Source organism: Ammodytes marinus, assembly GCF_949987685.1.
Source record: "Ammodytes marinus genome assembly, chromosome: 15".
Taxonomy (NCBI): Eukaryota; Metazoa; Chordata; class Actinopteri; order Uranoscopiformes; family Ammodytidae; genus Ammodytes; species Ammodytes marinus.
Genome location: NC_137219.1, coordinates 10869941 through 10889365, shown reverse-complemented (window position 1 = coordinate 10889365; position 19425 = coordinate 10869941). Strand labels below are relative to the sequence as shown.

Genomic DNA, 19425 nt, shown 5'->3' with positions numbered 1-19425 from the left:
TAAGGCGCTAACCATGAACAACAACAGGCCAAGTTCATCTCCAGCCAACCGTTGTTGCATGTCATGCCCTATCTCTCTTTCACCTCATTTGCTAGAGGGAATGTGTAGGTCTTGTCTTAAAATCATTGAAATTAGTTTTCTCACAAAAGGTCTTATGATGTCTGAAATTGAATTTACAGAGATTTAAAGTGTTTTTCCTGCCAGCTGTTGGCATTAGTTGCTTTTTGATTTTTTTGAGCCTGCTTTTTTTGTAAAGTCAGTCATCACAATCAGATCTATTGCAAACACATCCCTACTGATGGCTACACTAGCTTTAAAGCCGATCGTCTCACAAAGTGAAAATGTAAATTTCAGTGAAATGATTGCAGCTTAATACATTCAAAGAATAGGTCATTTTTAGTTGGTTGATCCATCTGTCCATTTTCTTCTTTTCTTTCCGTTACAGAACTGCTTGGCTCATGCCACGCCCGTAGTGTGATCAATGCCTCCTCTGTTTGCTGTTGGATTCTCATTGTTATCAGTTTTAGCAAGGACTTTGTCATTATCCTTATCATTATTACTAGTTTTCCTGCCTGTATTCCTGCTGACCTGACCTTGTACCTGCTTGTAAGCTTCCATCTTCAATAACTAACTTCAGATTCTCAACTATTGCTTCGTCTGCGATCACATCACTGTAACGGAAGGATACTACTAGAAAGAAGAACAGCAGATGCAGCTTTTGCTGAGGAGGATGAAGAGCTGCTGTACATGATTATTTTCCTAATTAAGGGCACACTCACACTACGCCATATGTAGGCCATCTGTACTGAAAACTGAGAAAAATGCAAAGAGCATTAAGCAGCCCTCGCCACTGGGACAACTTTGCCAGCCTCCCGAGGATATCTTCTGTCAGCGCCAGTCCCCAAAAAAGTTGGTTTACTTAAACAGATAATTCCATTTATGTTCCCACGGCTTACTTGAACTTTAACCTCACTAAAAAAACAATTATTCCATTTTGGACAGGGTTATTTGTGTTTTATTTTTATGAAAACACATAATATATAAAAGTATTATTATATAATATAGACTTCTACTAAACCGTTGAGAGAATATTAGAAGGTGATAATTGTTATTATTATTATTATTAATTATTGCCCAAGGTGTGAGGCGCCGGGCCGGTGTGGGGATACCCACGAGCCCCCGGCTGGGCGCTACTACGTTAGAGTTTACCCCGGTGGACGAGAGGGTCGCCTCCCTACGCCTCCGGGTTGTGGGGGGGAAGACTCTGACTGTTGTCTGTGCGTACGCACCGAACAGCAGTTCGGAGTATTCGGCCTTCTTGGAGACCCTGAACGGAGTCCTGCATGGGGCTCCGGTAGGGGACTCCATAGTTCTGCTGGGAGACTTTAACGCGCACGTGGGCAATGATGGAGACACCTGGAGAGGCGTGATTGGGAGGAACGGCCTCCCCGATCTGAACCCGAGTGGACGTTTGTTGTTAGACTTCTGTGCTGGTCATGGTTTGTCTATAACAAACACCATGTTCGAACATAAGGATGCTCATAAGTGTACATGGTACCAGAGCACCCTAGGCCGAAGGTCAATGATCGATTTCGTGATCGTATCATCTGATCTGAGGCCGCATGTTTTGGACACTCGGGTGAAGAGAGGGGCGGAGCTGTCAACTGATCACCATCTGGTTGTGAGTTGGGTCAAAGGATGGGGGAAGACTCTGGACAGACCTGGTAAGCCCAAACGAGTAGTGCAGGTGAACTGGGAACGTCTGGCGGAGGCCCCTGTTCAAGAGATTTTTAATTCGCACCTCCGGCAGAGCTTTTCTAGCATCCCTGTGGAGGTTGGGGGCATTGAACCCGAGTGGTCGATGTTCAAAACTTCCATTGCTGAAGCTGCGGCAGGAAGCTGTGGTCACAAGGTCTTAGGTGCCTCAAGGGGCGGTAACCCTCGAACGCCGTGGTGGACCTCGGTGGTCAGGGAAGCCGTCCGACTGAAGAAGGAGTGCTTCCAGGATATGTTATCTCGGGGGACTCCTGAGGCGGTTGCAAGGTACCGACAGGCCCGAAGGGCTGCAGCCTCTGCCGTGTCAGAGGCAAAGCAGAGGGTGTGGGAGAAGTTCGGAGAAACCATGGAGAAGGACTTTCGGTCGGCACCAGTGTTTCTGGAAGACCATCCGGCACCTCAGGAGGGGGAAGCGGGGAACCATCCAAGCTGTGTACAGTAAGGATGGGACGCTGTTGACCTCAACTGAGGAGGTAGTCAGTCGGTGGAAGGAGCACTTTGAGGAACTCCTGAATCCGACTAACACGCCTTCTATGTTGGAGGCAGAGCTGGAGGCTGATGGGGGATCATTGTCAATTTCCCTGGTGGAAGTCACTGAGGTAGTCAAACAACTCCACAGTGGCAAAGCCCCGGGGGTTGATGAGATCCGTCCAGAAATGCTGAAAGCAATGGGTGTGGAGGGGTTGTCTTGGATGACACGCCTCTTCAACATTGCGTGGAAGTCGGGTACAGTGCCAAAGGAGTGGCAGACCGGGGTGGTGGTTCCTATTTTCAAAAAGGGGGACCAGAGAGTGTGTGCCAACTACCGGGGTATCACACTTCTCAGCCTCCCCGGCAAAGTCTACTCCAAGGAGCTGGAAAAGAGGGTTCGGCCGATAGTCGAACCTCAGATTGAAGAGGAACAATGCGGATTCCGTCCTGGCCGTGGAACAACGGACCAGCTCTTCACTCTCGCAAGGATCCTAGAGGGAGCTTGGGAGTTTGCTCATCCAGTCTACATGTGTTTTGTAGATCTAGAGAAGGCTTATGACCGGGTTCCCCGGGAGATACTGTGGGGGGTGCTGCGGGAGTATGGGGTGAGGGGGTCCCTTCTCAGGGCCATCCAATCTCTGTACACTCAAAGCAAGAGCTGTGTCCGGGTTCTCGGTAGTAAGTCGGACCCGTTTCCGGTGGGGGTTGGCCTCCGCCAGGGCTGCGCTTTATCACCAATCCTGTTTGTAATATTCATGGACAGGATATCAAGGCGTAGTCGTGGTGGGGAAGGGTTGCAGTTTGGTGGGCTGAGGATCTCATCTCTGCTGTTTGTGGATGATGTGGTTCTGATGGCATCATCGGCCTGTGACCTTCAGCATTCAGTCATTGGATCGGTTAGCAGCCGAGTGTGAAGCGGTTGGGATGAGGATCAGCACCTCTAAATCTGAGGCCATGGTGCTCAGCAGGAAACCGATGGATTGTCTACTACAGGTAGGGAATGAGTCCTTACCCCAAGTGAAGGAGTTCAAGTACCTCGGGGTCTTGTTTGCGAGTGAGGGAACAATGGAGCGTGAGATTGGCCGGAAAATCGGAGCAGCAGGGGCGGTTTTGCACTCGCTTTACCGCACTGTTGTGACGAAAAGAGAGCTGAGTCGTAAGGCAAAGCTTTCGATCTACCGGTCGATCTTTGTTCCTACCCTCACCTATGGTCATGAAGGCTGGGTAATGACCGAAAGAACGAGATCGCGGGTACAAGCGGCCAAAATGGGCTTTCTCAGGAGGGTGGCTGGCGTCTCCCTTAGAGATAGGGTGAGAAGCTCAGTCATTCGTGAGGAACTCGGGGCAGAGCCGCTACTCCTTTGCATTGAAAGGAGCCAGTTGAGGTGGTTCGGGCATCTGGTAAGGATGCCCCCAGGGCGCCTCCCTAGGGAGGTGTTCCAGGAGCGTCCAGCTGGAAGGAGGCCTCGGGGAAGACCCAGGACTAGGTGGAGAGATTATGTCTCCACGCTGGCCTGGGAACGCCTCGGGATCCCCCAGTCAGAGCTGGTTGATGTGGCCCGGGAAAGAGAAGTTTGGGGCTCCCTGCTCAAGCTGCTGCCCCCGCGACCGGATTTCGGATAAGCGGTTGAAGATGATGATGATGATGATGATGATGATGATGATAATTGTTCTTCCATTATAACAGTTTGGTATTTATAATAAGAGCGGGCAGAAAAAATAGCAACTTTGTTTAGAAACTTCCACATGCAGGTCAAATGTGTAAAAAATACAATCTTGTTGTGCAAAATGCAGATACAAAGTCAACTGTAAACAAACAGCTGTGTATGCAATGCTACCATGGGGGGAAAAACTAAAGGGGGAAGTTAGAGCAATACAGCACGCCCTCTCACATTCCAATTAGTCTATGACAACACTTGACTATCAAGTTTACATTATGCATAAGAAATGCAGTGACGGACAGAGGAGGATATCAGACATTTTTACATCCGAACAGGAACAGGAGGAATAACTCTTCTAACTGCAAGGTACTGTGTTTAAACTGATAAACTGTATTGTTTTTTGTAAATATACACACATTTTAAATGGTGTGCCTGCAACACGTTTCAAAAAAGTTAGGACAGGGGCATGTTTACCGCTGTGTTACAACACCCTGTCTTTTAACAACACTGAGTAAGCGTTTGGGAACTGAGGACATTAATTGTTGACATTTTGAAAGCAAAATTATTTCCCATTCTTGCTTGAAAAACAACTTCAAATGCAACATTCCAGGGTCTCCATTGTGATATTTTGTGCTTCATAATGCACCACATGTTTTCAATCGGAGACAGATGTGGACTGCAGACAGGCCAGTGTAGTGCAGAATGTGGCTCAGTATTGTCTTACTTGAATAAGAAGGGATGTCCCTGAACTAGACATTGCCTGGATGGTAGCATGTTGCTCCAAAACCTGTTTTTCAGCATTAAATTCATCATTTGTGGGTGTAGCAACACACTCTGTTTACCGTCAACGGTTTCCTGAACTGTTCCATGGCCCATGTAGGAATATCCTTTATGAAATCATGCACTTTTTTAATGCAGTGTCACCTGAGGTCAGGGGTATTACATTTTCATTTTCTGACCTTGCCCCGTGTAGAGATTTCTCCGGATTATCTAAATATTTGAATTAAATTATGGACTGTAGATGGTGAAATCCTTAAATTCTTTGCAGGAATGTTGTTTTTAAAGGGTGTGACAGGGTGTGGACTACAAACCGTCCTAGACATTTGCAGGTCGATTGCCGTCTACATAGCGTTCTTCAACAATGTTCTCAACCCTATTCTATACCACGTCATTGTGGGAAAGAACTTCCGCACAAAAGTAAAGGAACTCTTCAGACAGGGGAAGGCGCATTATATACGCCATTTGAAAATTCAGATCCTCCTCCATATGCCTATGCTATCACACTATCTTACTGAGTTGAAGTCTGTTCCTGGTCCTTCCCAACAAAATCTATTGGACTGTTTTCCTCTGCAGTTCTTCCCAAAGTGGTGAGCCTCACCACATTACTGCTTGTGAAGACTGAACTTTACGTGTTGCCTCTTTTATATCCATCTGTTACCAGTTAACATGTTTATGTGTATGATGTTTCAAACAAGTATTTTTTTTCTTTCAGAGCTTTTCCAATCTTTTAATTCCCTTGTCCCAACTTTTTTGAAATTTGTTGCTGGCATTAAATTAAGTATAAGCATATATTTAAGAAAAAAACAATGAAATAGAAATTGTAAAATATATTGCCTTTTGTATTGTTTTCAACTTGATTGTATGTGAAAAAGGATTCACAAATGATCACATTCTGTTTGAAACATTTTTCATAACCTCCCAACTTTTTCGGAATTGGGGTTGTACGGCCATTAACAACTTAACAATGTTCAATAGGCAATAATGCTTTATAACACTGTCTGTGAATCAAGTCTTTGCAAAAACATTCTTTCTTTCAACACAAATCTCAAACAAGTGTCAAATCTAGACATGGCATTCAGGACCAACCTGCTCCAATAAAACCCAGTGCTTTTATTATTCAAATATGTCAACTGCACCTCTGCCATTATTTTATATATCTCAACATGTTAGTGCAGGATGTTAGGATGTAACGGCGCACTCACAAGCTGTTTTAGTCTGAGTACACAGTAAGACTAGTTTTATTAACATTGTATTTTGTATACAATGTTAATACAATAAAACAAGAGTGAAGTGTTAAACCCTTATCCTACCGTCTGGGGTAATTTTTACCCTGAAGTTAAACTTTTTGTCTTATCTCACAGGTCTATCATTCCAAATGTTTCAATCAATTTGTCCCCAATGACTGCTGCGACAACTGCCCCCCCCCCCCCCCCCCCCCCCCCACACACACACACACACACACACACACACACACACACACAAACACACACACAAACACACACACACACAGGGGTGTTACGGCCATGTCAATGATGTATATTATGTAATATTTGGTTTAAACACTTGGTGGCGCATGGTGCACACAGGTAGTGATAAGAGCTCAGCAGCATCAACACGCAGCACAGGTTGTTTGGAGTTAATAAATGGAGAATCACAAGCGAAAGAACGTGATGGTAATTATTAAGTGCACACTCCAACTACCTGAACCAGCCAAGATATCCATCTGAGACTTTTATTGAAACATGTCACCACAAGGGTTTTGGGAAATCTGTCAGTCACTTTAAAGGAGACAAAAACAAATCAGCAAACCATGCATGTTTTCTCCTCCTTTCACATGCAAGTATAAGCATAGCATGAACCACATGTTAACACCATTCAAAGTATGAACTTATTGGGAGTGTAAATTGGAATAACATCATAGCTGCCAAGTCTCACTCTTTGGCCGTGAGACACACGCAAATCAACCCGTTCACACTCTCACACGCCACACCTCAAATTTCTCACGCGGAGAAATTAATCCCCAAAATAACATATGTTTTGCGGGACTTTTATTTTCAAATTCTTATTTTGAAAAGCTAACTGACATGAGTGCCGTGACTTCCTCTTTCTGAACGCGCATTAACGTTATGCTTTGATGTGCACTGTGCATTCGAAGCGGGAGGCGAGCCCCCTACCTGCACCTTCTCTTCCGAGGTGTGTGTTGATAGCCTGTGAGCGCGCGTGCATCAAACATATTAACCCTTCAATTTCACTCAAGTAAATTCAGAAGATCTTTAGATCTTTTTGTATATTGTTTTTTGGTAATTTAGTTTGAAAATTAGGTTTGCAAAGTAACAAATGGCTCATCCGCCAATAAAAATGCTTTTATTCTTCTGTGTAATGAACTGTAGCCTATGTATTGCACATTTATAGCACTTTTCATAACACAAATCAAGGTAGCCTAAGAGGAGGTACCAAGTAACCCAGATGTTTTATTTTAGCCTAGTAGTTTGCATTGGTGTTGAACTGTACCCTAATTTTCTTTTCTTTGAATAAAGCCTAATGCTGCTAGTAAAATACCATACTCAATAGTAGACATGATATAGAATAATTACCTTTATTACAGTTTAACCAAATGTTTTAACAATAGGCTACAGGAGATATTTGAAAGCACTACACATGAATTGAATGCTATTCAATAACATTTGTGTCAGCGAAACCGTGAATGTTCTCTTTTACTTTACATAAAAATTAATGCAGAAAAGGCACACATTGCTTCATAAAAATTCACCAGAATGCAGGAAATTAAGTGTTTAATGCTCAAAATTTTCTGGGGGGGGGGGGCAGACCCCCACTTATAATGTGTCCACACCCAATGTTTAATTAAAACCTGTCCTACGACTTTGCAATTCATGAATTGGTAACACTTTACAATAAGGTACACAAAAAAAGAGTAGTTACCCTTTTAAAAAGGCTAGTTACCCTTTTGAAAAGAGTAGTTACCCTTTTCAAAAAGAGTAGTTACACTTTTCAAAAAGAGTAGTTACCCTTTTTGAAAAGAGTAGTTACCCTTTTTGAAAAGAGTAGTTACCCTTTTCAAAAAGAGTAGTTACACTTTTGAAAAGAGTAGTTACTCTTTTGAAAAGAGTAGTTACCCTTTTCAAAAAGAGTAGTTACACTTTTCAAAAAGAGTAGTTACCCTTTTTGAAAAGAGTAGTTACCCTTTTCAAAAAGAGTAGTTACACTTTTGAAAAGAGTAGTTACACTTTTGAAAAGAGTAGTTACCCTTTTCAAAAAGAGTAGTTACACTTTTCAAAAAGAGTAGTTACCCTTTTTGAAAAGAGTAGTTACCCTTTTCAAAAAGAGTAGTTACACTTTTGAAAAGAGTAGTTACCCTTTTGAAAAGAGTAGTTACCCTTTTCGAAAAGAGTAGTTACCCTTTTCGAAAAGAGTAGTTACCCTTTTTGAAAAGAGTAGTTACACTTTTGAAAAGAGTAGTTACCCTTTTGAAAAGAGTAGTTACCCTTTTGAAAAGAGTAGTTACCCTTTTCAAAAAGAGTAGTTACACTTTTGAAAAGAGTAGTTACCCTTTTGAAAAGAGTAGTTACCCTTTTGAAAAGAGTAGTTACCCTTTTCAAAAAGAGTAGTTACCCTTTTCGAAAAGAGTAGTTACCCTTTTTGAAAAGAGTAGTTACCCTTTTCAAAAAGAGTAGTTACACTTTTGAAAAGAGTAGTTACTCTTTTGAAAAGAGTAGTTACCCTTTTCAAAAAGAGTAGTTACACTTTTCAAAAAGAGTAGTTACCCTTTTTGAAAAGAGTAGTTACCCTTTTCAAAAAGAGTAGTTACACTTTTGAAAAGAGTAGTTACCCTTTTCAAAAAGAGTAGTTACACTTTTCAAAAAGAGTAGTTACCCTTTTTGAAAAGAGTAGTTACCCTTTTCAAAAAGAGTAGTTACACTTTTGAAAAGAGTAGTTACCCTTTTGAAAAGAGTAGTTACCCTTTTCGAAAAGAGTAGTTACCCTTTTCGAAAAGAGTAGTTACCCTTTTTGAAAAGAGTAGTTACCCTTTTCAAAAAGAGTAGTTACACTTTTGAAAAGAGTAGTTACCCTTTTGAAAAGAGTAGTTACCCTTTTCAAAAAGAGTAGTTACACTTTTCAAAAAGAGTAGTTACCCTTTTTGAAAAGAGTAGTTACCCTTTTCAAAAAGAGTAGTTACACTTTTGAAAAAAGTAGTTACCCTTTTGAAAAGAGTAGTTACCCTTTTCGAAAAGAGTAGTTACCCTTTTTGAAAAGAGTAGTTACCCTTTTCAAAAAGAGTAGTTACACTTTTGAAAAGAGTAGTTACCCTTTTGAAAAGAGTAGTTACCCTTTTCAAAAAGAGTAGTTACCCTTTTGAAAAGAGTAGTTACCCTTTTCAAAAAGAGTAGTTACCCTTTTTGAAAAGAGTAGTTACCCTTTTAAAAAGGTTAGTTACCCTTTTGAAAAGGTTAGTTACCCTTTTGAAAAAGAGTAGTTACCCTTTTGAAAAAGAGTAGTTACCCTTTTGAAAAGGTTAGTTACCCTTTTGAAAAGGTACGTTTTTGAATTTTCTCCATCCACTTAGGGTGTATTCACACATGGAAAGTCCGTTAGTTCACTTGCTTTGGTCCAGACCAAATAGAATTTGGATTTTTTTTTTTGGTGTGGTCCAGTTTCATATTGCCCCTTTTGCAAGTGAACCAGCATTACGAAGCAAAACCACACGTGATCTAAGGTCATTCATTCATTGGACAGACATTCTGGGGTGGAGAGAAGCAGGAAGAACGAAGTAAAAACTGCGAATTTATCATTGATATAATATGGAGTTAAAAATAATAAAAATGCCTACATCTAGCCTATAAATAAAGAAGAAAAAAATCTAATTATTGTTGTTTCATATGTTTATAATATGTAGCCCTATGACAATGCCACGTTATGTGGCTTCTAGCCTACGATGTGAAACATAATTTTTACTGTATTTTTGCTGCTGGACGCGCGACTCGCGTGAAGAATAGGCTCAAACTGAAACACAGCTGATTAAGCTGTGTATCAGCTGGGTGTCAGTTCGGCGCAGTTCAGCACCAAACTGACACGGGGACAGTATTGACGGTCCCGTTGGGAAGAACAATAAAAACACACACTTCATGCAAAGCGCAGCGTGAACCTGTTGGCACTGTAGGCTACGGGAGACGCTCCTCTCCATCTGATCGCTGATCCGCACGCATCATTATCAAATGTAATATTTTCGCTCGGGGCTCCCGGTCAAACCACAACTAATCTTCCTAACAATGGCGACAACAACACTTTCCCATAATGTGAAGCTGATGGCGATTTATTAAAAAAGAAAAGAAAGAAAAGGCGCAGTGCTTCCTGCAATTGGGTCGGATCGAGTCCGGCCAAATTCACACCACAAACGAACTGCAGCAGAGTGCGTTTTGAAGCGCATCGAGACTACCTCTTCAGCTGGGTCTCGGAGCGTTTGTTTGGTCCGCCCCCGAGTGCGATTGCTGTATTCACACCTGTCTGAAAGATGCGCACCGAAGGTGGAAGTGCACCTGAGTTCGTTTCAACCGAACTAAACACAGCATGTGTGAATACACCCTTAGAATGGGGCTGTGGAGTCATTTTTGGAAAATAACATTTCAGACCCACATACATATTTTCATATATTTTCATATTTTCGGGGTCCTGGGGCACATTCCAGAGGAGGTAATTTCAAACTCCTGAAAAAGTTGAACATTTTGAAAGTTATTAGAGGAAAAGCATTCTCAAACTCTCGACTTAGGCAAATTTCACTTAGTTCAAAAGGGTAACTAACCTTTTCAAAAGGGTAACTACTCTTTTTGAAAAGAGTAGTTACACTTTTGAAAAGAGTAGTTACCCTTTTTGAAAAGAGTAGTTACCCTTTTGAAAAGAGTAGTTACCCTTTTCAAAAAGAGTAGTTACCCTTTTGAAAAGAGTAGTTACCCTTTTGAAAAGGTTAGTTACCCTTTTCAAAAAGAGTAGTTACCCTTTTTGAAAAGAGTAGTTACCCTTTTGAAAAGAGTAGTTACTCTTTTGAAAAGAGTAGTTACCCTTTTCAAAAAGAGTAGTTACACTTTTGAAAAGAGTAGTTACCCTTTTCAAAAAGAGTAGTTACCCTTTTTGAAAAGAGTAGTTACCCTTTTGAAAAGAGTAGTTACCCTTTTGAAAAGAGTAGTTACACTTTTCAAAAAGAGTAGTTACACTTTTGAAAAGAGTAGTTACCTTTTTCAAAAAGAGTAGTTACCCTTTTCGAAAAGAGTAGTTACCCTTTTTGAAAAGAGTAGTTACACTTTTGAAAAGAGTAGTTACCCTTTTGAAAAGAGTAGTTACCCTTTTCAAAAAGAGTAGTTACCCTTTTTGAAAAGAGTAGTTACCCTTTTAAAAAGGTTAGTTACCCTTTTGAAAAGGTTAGTTACCCTTTTGAAAAAGAGTAGTTACCCTTTTGAAAAAGAGTAGTTACCCTTTTGAAAAGGTTAGTTACCCTTTTGAAAAAGAGTAGTTACCCTTTTGAAAAGGTTAGTTACCCTTTTGAAAAGGTAAGTTTTTGAATTTTCTCCATCCACTTAGAATGGGGCTGTGGAGTCATTTTTGGAAAATAACATTTCAGATCCACATACATATTTTCATATATTTTCATATTTTCGGGGTCCTGGGGCCCATTCCAGAGGAGGTAATTTCAAACTCCTGAAAAAGTTGAACATTTTGAAAGTTATTAGAGGAAAAGCATTCTCAAACTCTCGACTTAGGCAAATTTCACTTAGTCCAAAAGGGTAACTACTCTTTTTGAAAAGGGTAACTACTCTTTTCAAAAGGGTAACTACTCTTTTTGAAAAGGGTAACTACTCTTTTCAAAAGGGTAACTACTCTTTTCAAAAGTGTAACTACTCTTTTCGAAAAGGGTAACTACTCTTTTCAAAAAGGGTAACTACTCTTTTCAAAAAGGGTAACTACTCTTTTCGAAAAGGGTAACTACTCTTTTCAAAAGGGTAACTAGCCTACTCTTTTCAAAAGTGTAACTACTCTTTTTGAAAAGGGTAACTACTCTTTTCAAAAAGGGTAACTACTCTTTTCAAAAAGGGTAACTACTCTTTTTGAAAAGTGTAACTACTCTTTTTGAAAAGGGTAACTACTCTTTTCAAAAGGGTAACTACTCTTTTCAAAAGTGTAACTACTCTTTTTGAAAAGGGTAACTACTCTTTTCAAAAAGGGTAACTACTCTTTTCGAAAAGGGTAACTACTCTTTTCGAAAAGGGTAACTACTCTTTTCAAAAGGGTAACTACTCTTTTCAAAAGTGTAACTACTCTTTTCGAAAAGTGTAACTACTCTTTTCAAAAAGGGTAACTACTCTTTTTGAAAAGTATAACTACTCTTTTCAAAAGTGTAACTACTCTTTTCAAAAGTGTAACTACTCTTTTTGAAAAGGGTAACTACTCTTTTCAAAAGTGTAACTACTCTTTTTGAAAAGGGTAACTACTCTTTTCAAAAGGGTAACTACTCTTTTCAAAAGTGTAACTACTCTTTTTGAAAAGGGTAACTACTCTTTTCAAAAAGGGTAACTACTCTTTTCAAAAAGGGTAACTACTCTTTTTGAAAAGTGTAACTACTCTTTTTGAAAAGGGTAACTACTCTTTTCAAAAGGGTAACTACTCTTTTCAAAAGTGTAACTACTCTTTTTGAAAAGGGTAACTACTCTTTTCAAAAAGGGTAACTACTCTTTTCGAAAAGGGTAACTACTCTTTTCAAAAGGGTAACTACTCTTTTCAAAAAGGGTAACTACTCTTTTCGAAAAGGGTAACTACTCTTTTCGAAAAGGGTAACTACTCTTTTCAAAAGGGTAACTACTCTTTTTGAAAAGTGTAACTACTCTTTTCAAAAGTGTAACTACTCTTTTCAAAAGTGTAACTACTCTTTTTGAAAAGGGTAACTACTCTTTTCAAAAGTGTAACTACTCTTTTCAAAAGTGTAACTACTCTTTTTGAAAAGGGTAACTACTCTTTTCAAAAAGGGTAACTACTCTTTTTGAAAAGTGTAACTACTCTTTTTGAAAAGGGTAACTACTCTTTTCAAAAGGGTAACTACTCTTTTCAAAAGTGTAACTACTCTTTTTGAAAAGGGTAACTACTCTTTTCAAAAAGGGTAACTACTCTTTTCAAAAAGGGTAACTACTCTTTTTGAAAAGTGTAACTACTCTTTTTGAAAAGGGTAACTACTCTTTTCAAAAGGGTAACTAGCCTTTTTAAAAGGGTAACTACTCTTTTTTTGTGTACCTTATTGTAAAGTGTTACCCATGAATTAGTTTATTTTAATAAGATTTTTGATGTTTTATCACATTTTCCAATTGTCTTTATTTCTGATTTATTATGAACAATATATAAACTCACAGGACACAAGCAAAAAATATTGGGTGGGAGAGAGGACACGGTTTTGGGTCCCTCGGCCAAACAACCTCACTCCAAACTTTTGGTGAAACTTGGCAGCCCTGAACATTGATTCAGTCTTTGTATTGACAGAGGCTCATAAGACTAAGGTCCCTCTCCACTTATGTATTGAAAAACAAATAATTTAGACATTTTGGAAATATGAAAGATGGCGGGTTAATTATTATTTTACATTGGGGTAAAAATGGTTGCTCTCAACATATGAATGTTACGACCCTGGCCGTATATGGTTAGTTGTTGTGCTTGCAGAGGCAGCACTCGCGGTTTCCAGAACCACTTCTATTATTTTGTCATGTGTTAATTATTATATTCAGTTGTGTCCGGTAGGGGTGAGTGGCCAGTTCTTTTCCAGAGTTTGTTTCATTTGTTTATTTCCTGTTAAGGTTAGGGATTCGCTTGTTTTTTTTGTTTCCAGATTAGGTTTTTGGCAGTACTCACCCTGAAGCTTTGTTGCTCTTTTTTGTTTACTGTTCAGCTGAAATAAATGTATATCTATTTTACTTTCGTAAGGTCTGTACGTGGTGGTTTGGGGATCGGGGAGTGGGCATTTTCGTATTTGTGTTGTGTCTCTGGGTTCCCCTAGACCGGGGCATAACATAAATTGGGGGCTCTCGTCCGGTCTTTGCAAAGTACTTTTTTGTTGTGCTTGCAGAGCAGTAATCCGTCGCTTGTTTTTGGTTGGCAGTTTCTCACAAGATGTCGTTTGATATGGACAGATTTGCGCTGGAGCCGACGGTGGATAAATTGGAGCGATGCACAAAAGCAGAGCTAGTTTTGATTGCCAATTTCTATGACGTAGCTATTCCAAGAAATGCTAAAAAAGAGGAGCTTAAACAGCTTTTGGTGGAGCAGCTGGTGGTAGGGGGTGGTGATAAAGAGCCTAAAACGGATGGTGCACCTGATGTGTTAGTCGGGGAGATGGGAGCAGGTGCTGCCATGGCCTCACTAGCGTTCAGCAACGAGGCGGTGTTAGGCATAGACATAATAAAGACATCCTTTATTATGTCTATGGTGTTAGGGGCCGAGGTTTCTGCTGCCGCCCCGATGTATAGCACAGATCATATACCGGTGATACAGGCTGGGCTTGAGACGGGGGATCTCAGGGTGGCGCTCCGCCTAAGAGAGGTGGAGCTACAGACAAAGACAAAGGAGTGCGAGCTCATGCTTTTGCGCATACGAGCTATGGAGGTTGAGAGGTCTCCCGGCCCGTCCACCCCCGTGAGTACGCTCCCTTATGCTGCTCTGCCTGAGCGGTTCGATGTTAGCAGGCAAATTCGCTTAGTCCCACAATTCAGAGAGGATGATGTTGACTCGTATTTTAAAGCTTTTGAACGCATCGCAGCAACATTGGGGTGGCCGATTGAAGTGTGGTGCCTGTTGCTACAGTGTAAATTGATAGGAAAAGCACAGGAGGTTTGCAATAGTCTGTCCATAGAAGAAAGTCTGAATTATGATATTGTTAAGACCACTGTATTAAGAGCTTACGAATTGGTCCCTGAAGCATACCGACAGAAGTTTAGAGGATGTGAGAAAGCTGCCAAGCAAACTCATGTGGAGTTCGCCCGTGAGAAAACGATTCTCTTTGATAAATGGTTAGCCGCATGTAAAGTTGCACATTTTGCTCAGCTCCGCGAGTTAGTCTACTCCTGGTGGAGGAGCTCAAAACATGCCTCCCAGAAAACATTGTTGTCTATTTAAATGAGCAGAAAGTAGAGTCGATGTCAAAAGCGGCTGTGCTCGCCGATGAGTTTGTCTTGACGCACGAGTTACTTTTTCCACTGCGCGCCGTGAGCAACCGGCGTTTTCAAATTCTGTGAAAAATTCTAGTGCGTCACCTCCAAGATCTCCCGCTAGTCTGATGTCTCCTGGCATTCCAGAATGTTATTACTGCCGTGAGACGGGCCATGTTATTGCTCACTGTCCTGTTCTCGGTCGGAAAGAGCAGAGCGCGCGCAACCCCGAAAGTGTGGGTTTGGTTCAGTCAGTCCCTTCTCTGGCACCTGTCGGCATAAACGAGAATAAAAACGATTGCGTGGCTGACATTTACCGGCCTTTCATCCTAAAAGGTTTAGTCTCGCTGACAGGAACGGAGGAGGATCAGGTGCCAATCACTATACTGCGCGACACGGGAGCCACACAGTCGCTCCTGTTAGACAATAGGCTCGTTCGACCTGTCGCCGTCTTGCTAAGACCTGCGCAATTATGACGCTCGTCTTGCTGAGCGCACTGCATTATGGTTAGACTTTTTGTCCCACTTGCACCCGTGGCTGGCTGCGGCTCGGCTGCTTGAGACTTTGAAGTCCCGCGGTATCAAGACGGACACAGACACTGGAGCAAGTCGCTGCAGTTGCTCCCCACGGGCTGCGGGAGCGAAATGTCTGATGGGAAACGTCTTGCTGACAGGCGGAGCTGAGCGCTAATTGGGAGTTTAAACCTCGTGCCTTTGATGCGTTTCCCCAATTGGTTAGGCAAAAGTCTGACATCACCGCTCAAAATTAAATTACGATCCATTCTTTTTGATTTTAATTTATGTTTAATCATTAGGCCGCCACAATATGCATTTAAGCAGAAATGTACTTGATCAGAGTTAAACCTCCACTGATCTGAACCCTTGACATAGAAATAATTTGGATGTGTAACTCTCCTGTATAGATATATTTAAAAGTGAACACAAACTTGAGTCACATAAGATCTTGGTGAAGTGATTTTTATACCATTCAGATTAAATCATAGGCTTATTTCAAGTGATCTAAATGGTCTGGGGATTGTATTTTACATGTAGTGTCGCAAAGCCAGACCAAAACTACAACAAGTAGTTTGTTTGTTACACATCATAATACAGTTCATCATATCCATCTCTACAATAATAATAAGGGATCTTTTCTTAGACCTTCTTTATTTAGGCCGATCATATTCGTTATGTGAAGGGAGAAATACTAAACCTCCTTTATTTGGATTTGTAAATTATTCTTGTAAATTATTCTTTATCACTTAAAAGTAGGTGTTCTAGTAAAGTAACAAGAAAGATAAAGATGTGTGGGGAATGGGGATATTAGCTTATATCTCGTTTCTTGTTTTGAAAATGCCCCTCGCTTTTAAAGTGTTTACTCGTCTTTGTGTTGTGTTCTGCTTCTAATCGGTTGTAGCATGTGTGACTCTCCTGCGAATATGTTTCTAATAGGCCTTCAAAATAAAACTAGAAAACGAACTGCATCCGCAACAAGGACGCTACTTCCGACTCGGAGCTGTCCGGCTTCAGTCAGGCATTTTCGTCACTCCCCCGACTGCACTCGGCTACTCTCGTCTACTTTCCAGACGAGCTGAAAGTTAGGTCGAACGAGCCTAATGTGTTACCGTTCTCAGATAAATCATCCTGTGGTTCGGATGTCCCGGTGTGGGGCGTACAAATGAGTATACTTCGAGTACCGCTGCACACTGTGTTTTTGCGTTCTCCGCTCGTCTCGGGTCCGGTGAAAATTGGGATACACGCTAATTTCCCTGTGCGCGGTGTGGCTTTGATTATCGGAAATGATCTTGCAGGGGGAAAAGTTTTTGCAACCCCCGAAGTGGTTGAAAACCCCATCGCTGAGCCTAGTGTTGCTGTTCCTGCTGCTGTCAACATATCCTCTGTGTTCCCTGCCCTGCCTGTGCTGTGACACGCGCGCAGACGCGTAAGTTCGATGGTGTTGATTTATCTGACTCTTTTCTGTGTTCTGAAAATGATTCTGTGGAAAATGTCTCTTTGGTCCCTGCTGTGCGTGCCGCGGTTTGCCCTCCAACGTTGCGGGGTCCAGCTCGGTGCCAGTCGAGGTCCATATAGACCACAACCCGTTAGTTTTCCTGGTCCAGATGAGGAACACTAACCAGAGGCTGATGTGGTGGTCCTTGCTGGGGCAGGACTTAATCTAGCTATATATTATAAGAAGGGTAAGGATAAGTATGGCGGACGCTCTGTCTTTCACTTAGTGAATCGAAAATGTTTTGGGGGAAATGTCCGATTTTTAGGAAGGGGGGTGTTACGACCCTGGTCGTATATGGTTAGTTTTGTGATGTTCTTTGCTGTTTTCCTTTGCTGTTTCCCTTTTTGGTTTTCATGAGTGGTTTGTGGGTGTGAGACCTCTGCGTGTGAATGAGCTTTTCTATACAGGTGCAGGTGCGAGTGATTGGCTCCATAAGTGGCGGAAGCTGATTGGCTCACTATCAGCCTCCGGGCATTCAAAGGCTCCGCCGGATTCACTCAGCCGGTGGCATGGTTGGCAGCAGCAGCACTCGCGGTTTCCCGAACCACTTCTATTATTTTGTCATGTGTTAATTATTATATTCAGTTGTGTCCGGTAGGGGTGAGTGGCCAGTTCTTTTCCAGAGTTTGTTTCATTTGTTTATTTCCTGTTAAGGTTAGGGATTCGCTTGTTTTTTTTGTTTCCAGATTAGGTTTTTGGCAGTACTCACCCTGAAGCTTTGTTGCTCTTTTTTGTTTACTGTTCAGCTGAAATGTATATCTTTTTTACTTTCGTAAGGTCTGTGCGTGGTGGTTTTGGGATCGGGGAGTGGGCATTTTCGTATTTGTGTTGTGTCTCTGGGTTCCCCTAGACCGGGGCATAACAATGACACAAATAATGTTTACTGAAATTACTTAAAACTAAATGAAACCAGATTAAAACAAAGGTTAAACAGTTCTAATGTGGATTGTACTAGGGATACAAGCTGCAATTTGCATTAGAATATACATACATCATATACTAAATTAATCTTAAATATTTACTAAATCAATAATTATCAGGTTTTATTTATTCTCTGATGACATTAAAGAAATTGTCTTCAATGTGTTGAGTAGTTTACCATCGACTTTGTCTCAACAGCACACTCCCTTCAGCACCATGGCTACAGACGGAACCCAAAACAACACAAATGACGATGATGAGTGTCCCCAAGAAAAAACAGAGGAGTGGGTCCTCACTGTGCTGACAGTGTACATCCTGCTCATCGCTGTACTGGGGATTGTGTTCAATGTCTTTATCCTGATGGTTTTCTGCCTCCACAAGAAGGCCTGCACTGTGGCTGAGATCTACTTAAGCAATCTGGCTACTGCTGACCTTGTCCTAATGGCTTGTTTGCCCTTCTGGGCTGTTAACACAGCCAATGACTATAACTGGCCATTTTCTCATTCCCTGTGTCAACTGGTTAACCAGGGTATCGTCATGAACGCCTTCTGCAGCATCTACTTCCTCGTTCTGGTTAGCATGGATCGCTATGTGGCACTGGTGCATCCGCTGTCACATAGCAGAATGCGAAGGCCAAAATATGCCAAACTGGGCTGTCTGCTAGTGTGGGGTTTGGGATTGCTCTTGAGTGTCCCCACGTTCGTGTACAGGGATATGAAATATTTCCCAGATAGGAATGCTACTGGATGCTATCTCAATTACCCAAACCTCACTGTAAACATGCTGTGTGAGGGTATGCAAATCATGTTCAGTTTCATCATCCCCATTCCCATTATTTGCTTCTGCACTCTCAAGATTCTTCGAGCTGTAAGTAGCCGCTTAATGGAGGGGTTAAACTGCCAGAAAATGGAGCGTAAGGCCACCACTCTGGTGCTGGCGGTCCTCCTGGCATTCGTGATCTGCTGGGTGCCATTCCATTTTGTTAGGATACTAGCTATGCTCCATGATGCTAAAGTCCTGACAGGGTGTGGACTACAAACCGTCCTAGACATTTGCAGGTCGATTGCCGTCTACATAGCGTTCTTCAACAGTGTTCTCAACCCCATCCTATACGTCATTGTGGGAAAGAACTTCCGCACAAAAGTTAAGGAACTCTTCAGGCAGGGGAAGGGTGGAGGTGAGGAGCATGTATACATGACTTCCATACGCTCAAGCCTGATGAGAAGTGTTAATTCAGACAACATTTAAAGCTGATCTGCAGGATTGAGATGTCTATTGAAATGGTATTGTATGTGATTTTATATAAAATAAAATGAAAGTTTCACTTGAAAAAATGTATTGGGCTATTAATAACTGAGAAGTAAGAAACAAAAATACAAAGGCATGTTAACTTGATAAGCATGATATACACCATTTGAAAATGTAGATCCTCCTCCATATGCCTATGCTATTACACTATCTTACTGAGTTGAAGTCTGTTCCTGGTCCTTCCCAACAAAATCATCAGTGATAAAATGTGGTCAAGATGAGACCAGAAGAAATCCAGGGTGGCAGAGATTATATCTTTCTCATGAAATCTTGTTTGCACTTTTATCACAGTGTGTGTTGAGAACAGA

The 19425-nt window shown here is 41.5% G+C and overlaps 2 protein-coding genes across 2 annotated transcripts in view; both read left to right on the top strand.

Annotated features, from left to right (window-relative positions):
• The window catches only part of LOC307261673 (uncharacterized protein), a gene marked incomplete at both ends in the record, with an annotated part of 19272 nt that extends 13993 nt beyond the window's left edge, over positions 1–5279 (top strand). The window contains 3 exons of the mRNA XM_080042246.1: positions 796–887; positions 1140–2209; positions 4974–5279. Coding sequence (XP_079898372.1) covers positions 796–887; positions 1140–2209; positions 4974–5279 — 1468 coding nt within the window. The remainder of the gene's footprint in view (positions 1–795; positions 888–1139; positions 2210–4973) is intronic.
• On the top strand, positions 4211–19425 carry LOC307261344 (B2 bradykinin receptor-like). The gene is made up of 2 exons (XM_080041861.1): positions 4211–4274; positions 18008–19425. Exon 2 carries the CDS (start codon positions 18026–18028, stop codon positions 19055–19057), a length of 1032 nt encoding a protein of 343 aa, XP_079897987.1. The 5' UTR covers positions 4211–4274; positions 18008–18025; the 3' UTR covers positions 19058–19425.

Excerpts from the sequence above, each read along its gene's own strand:
- LOC307261344 (XM_080041861.1), top strand. The coding sequence starts at position 18,026 with ATGGCTACAGACGGAACCCAAAACAACACAAATGACGATGATGAGTGT.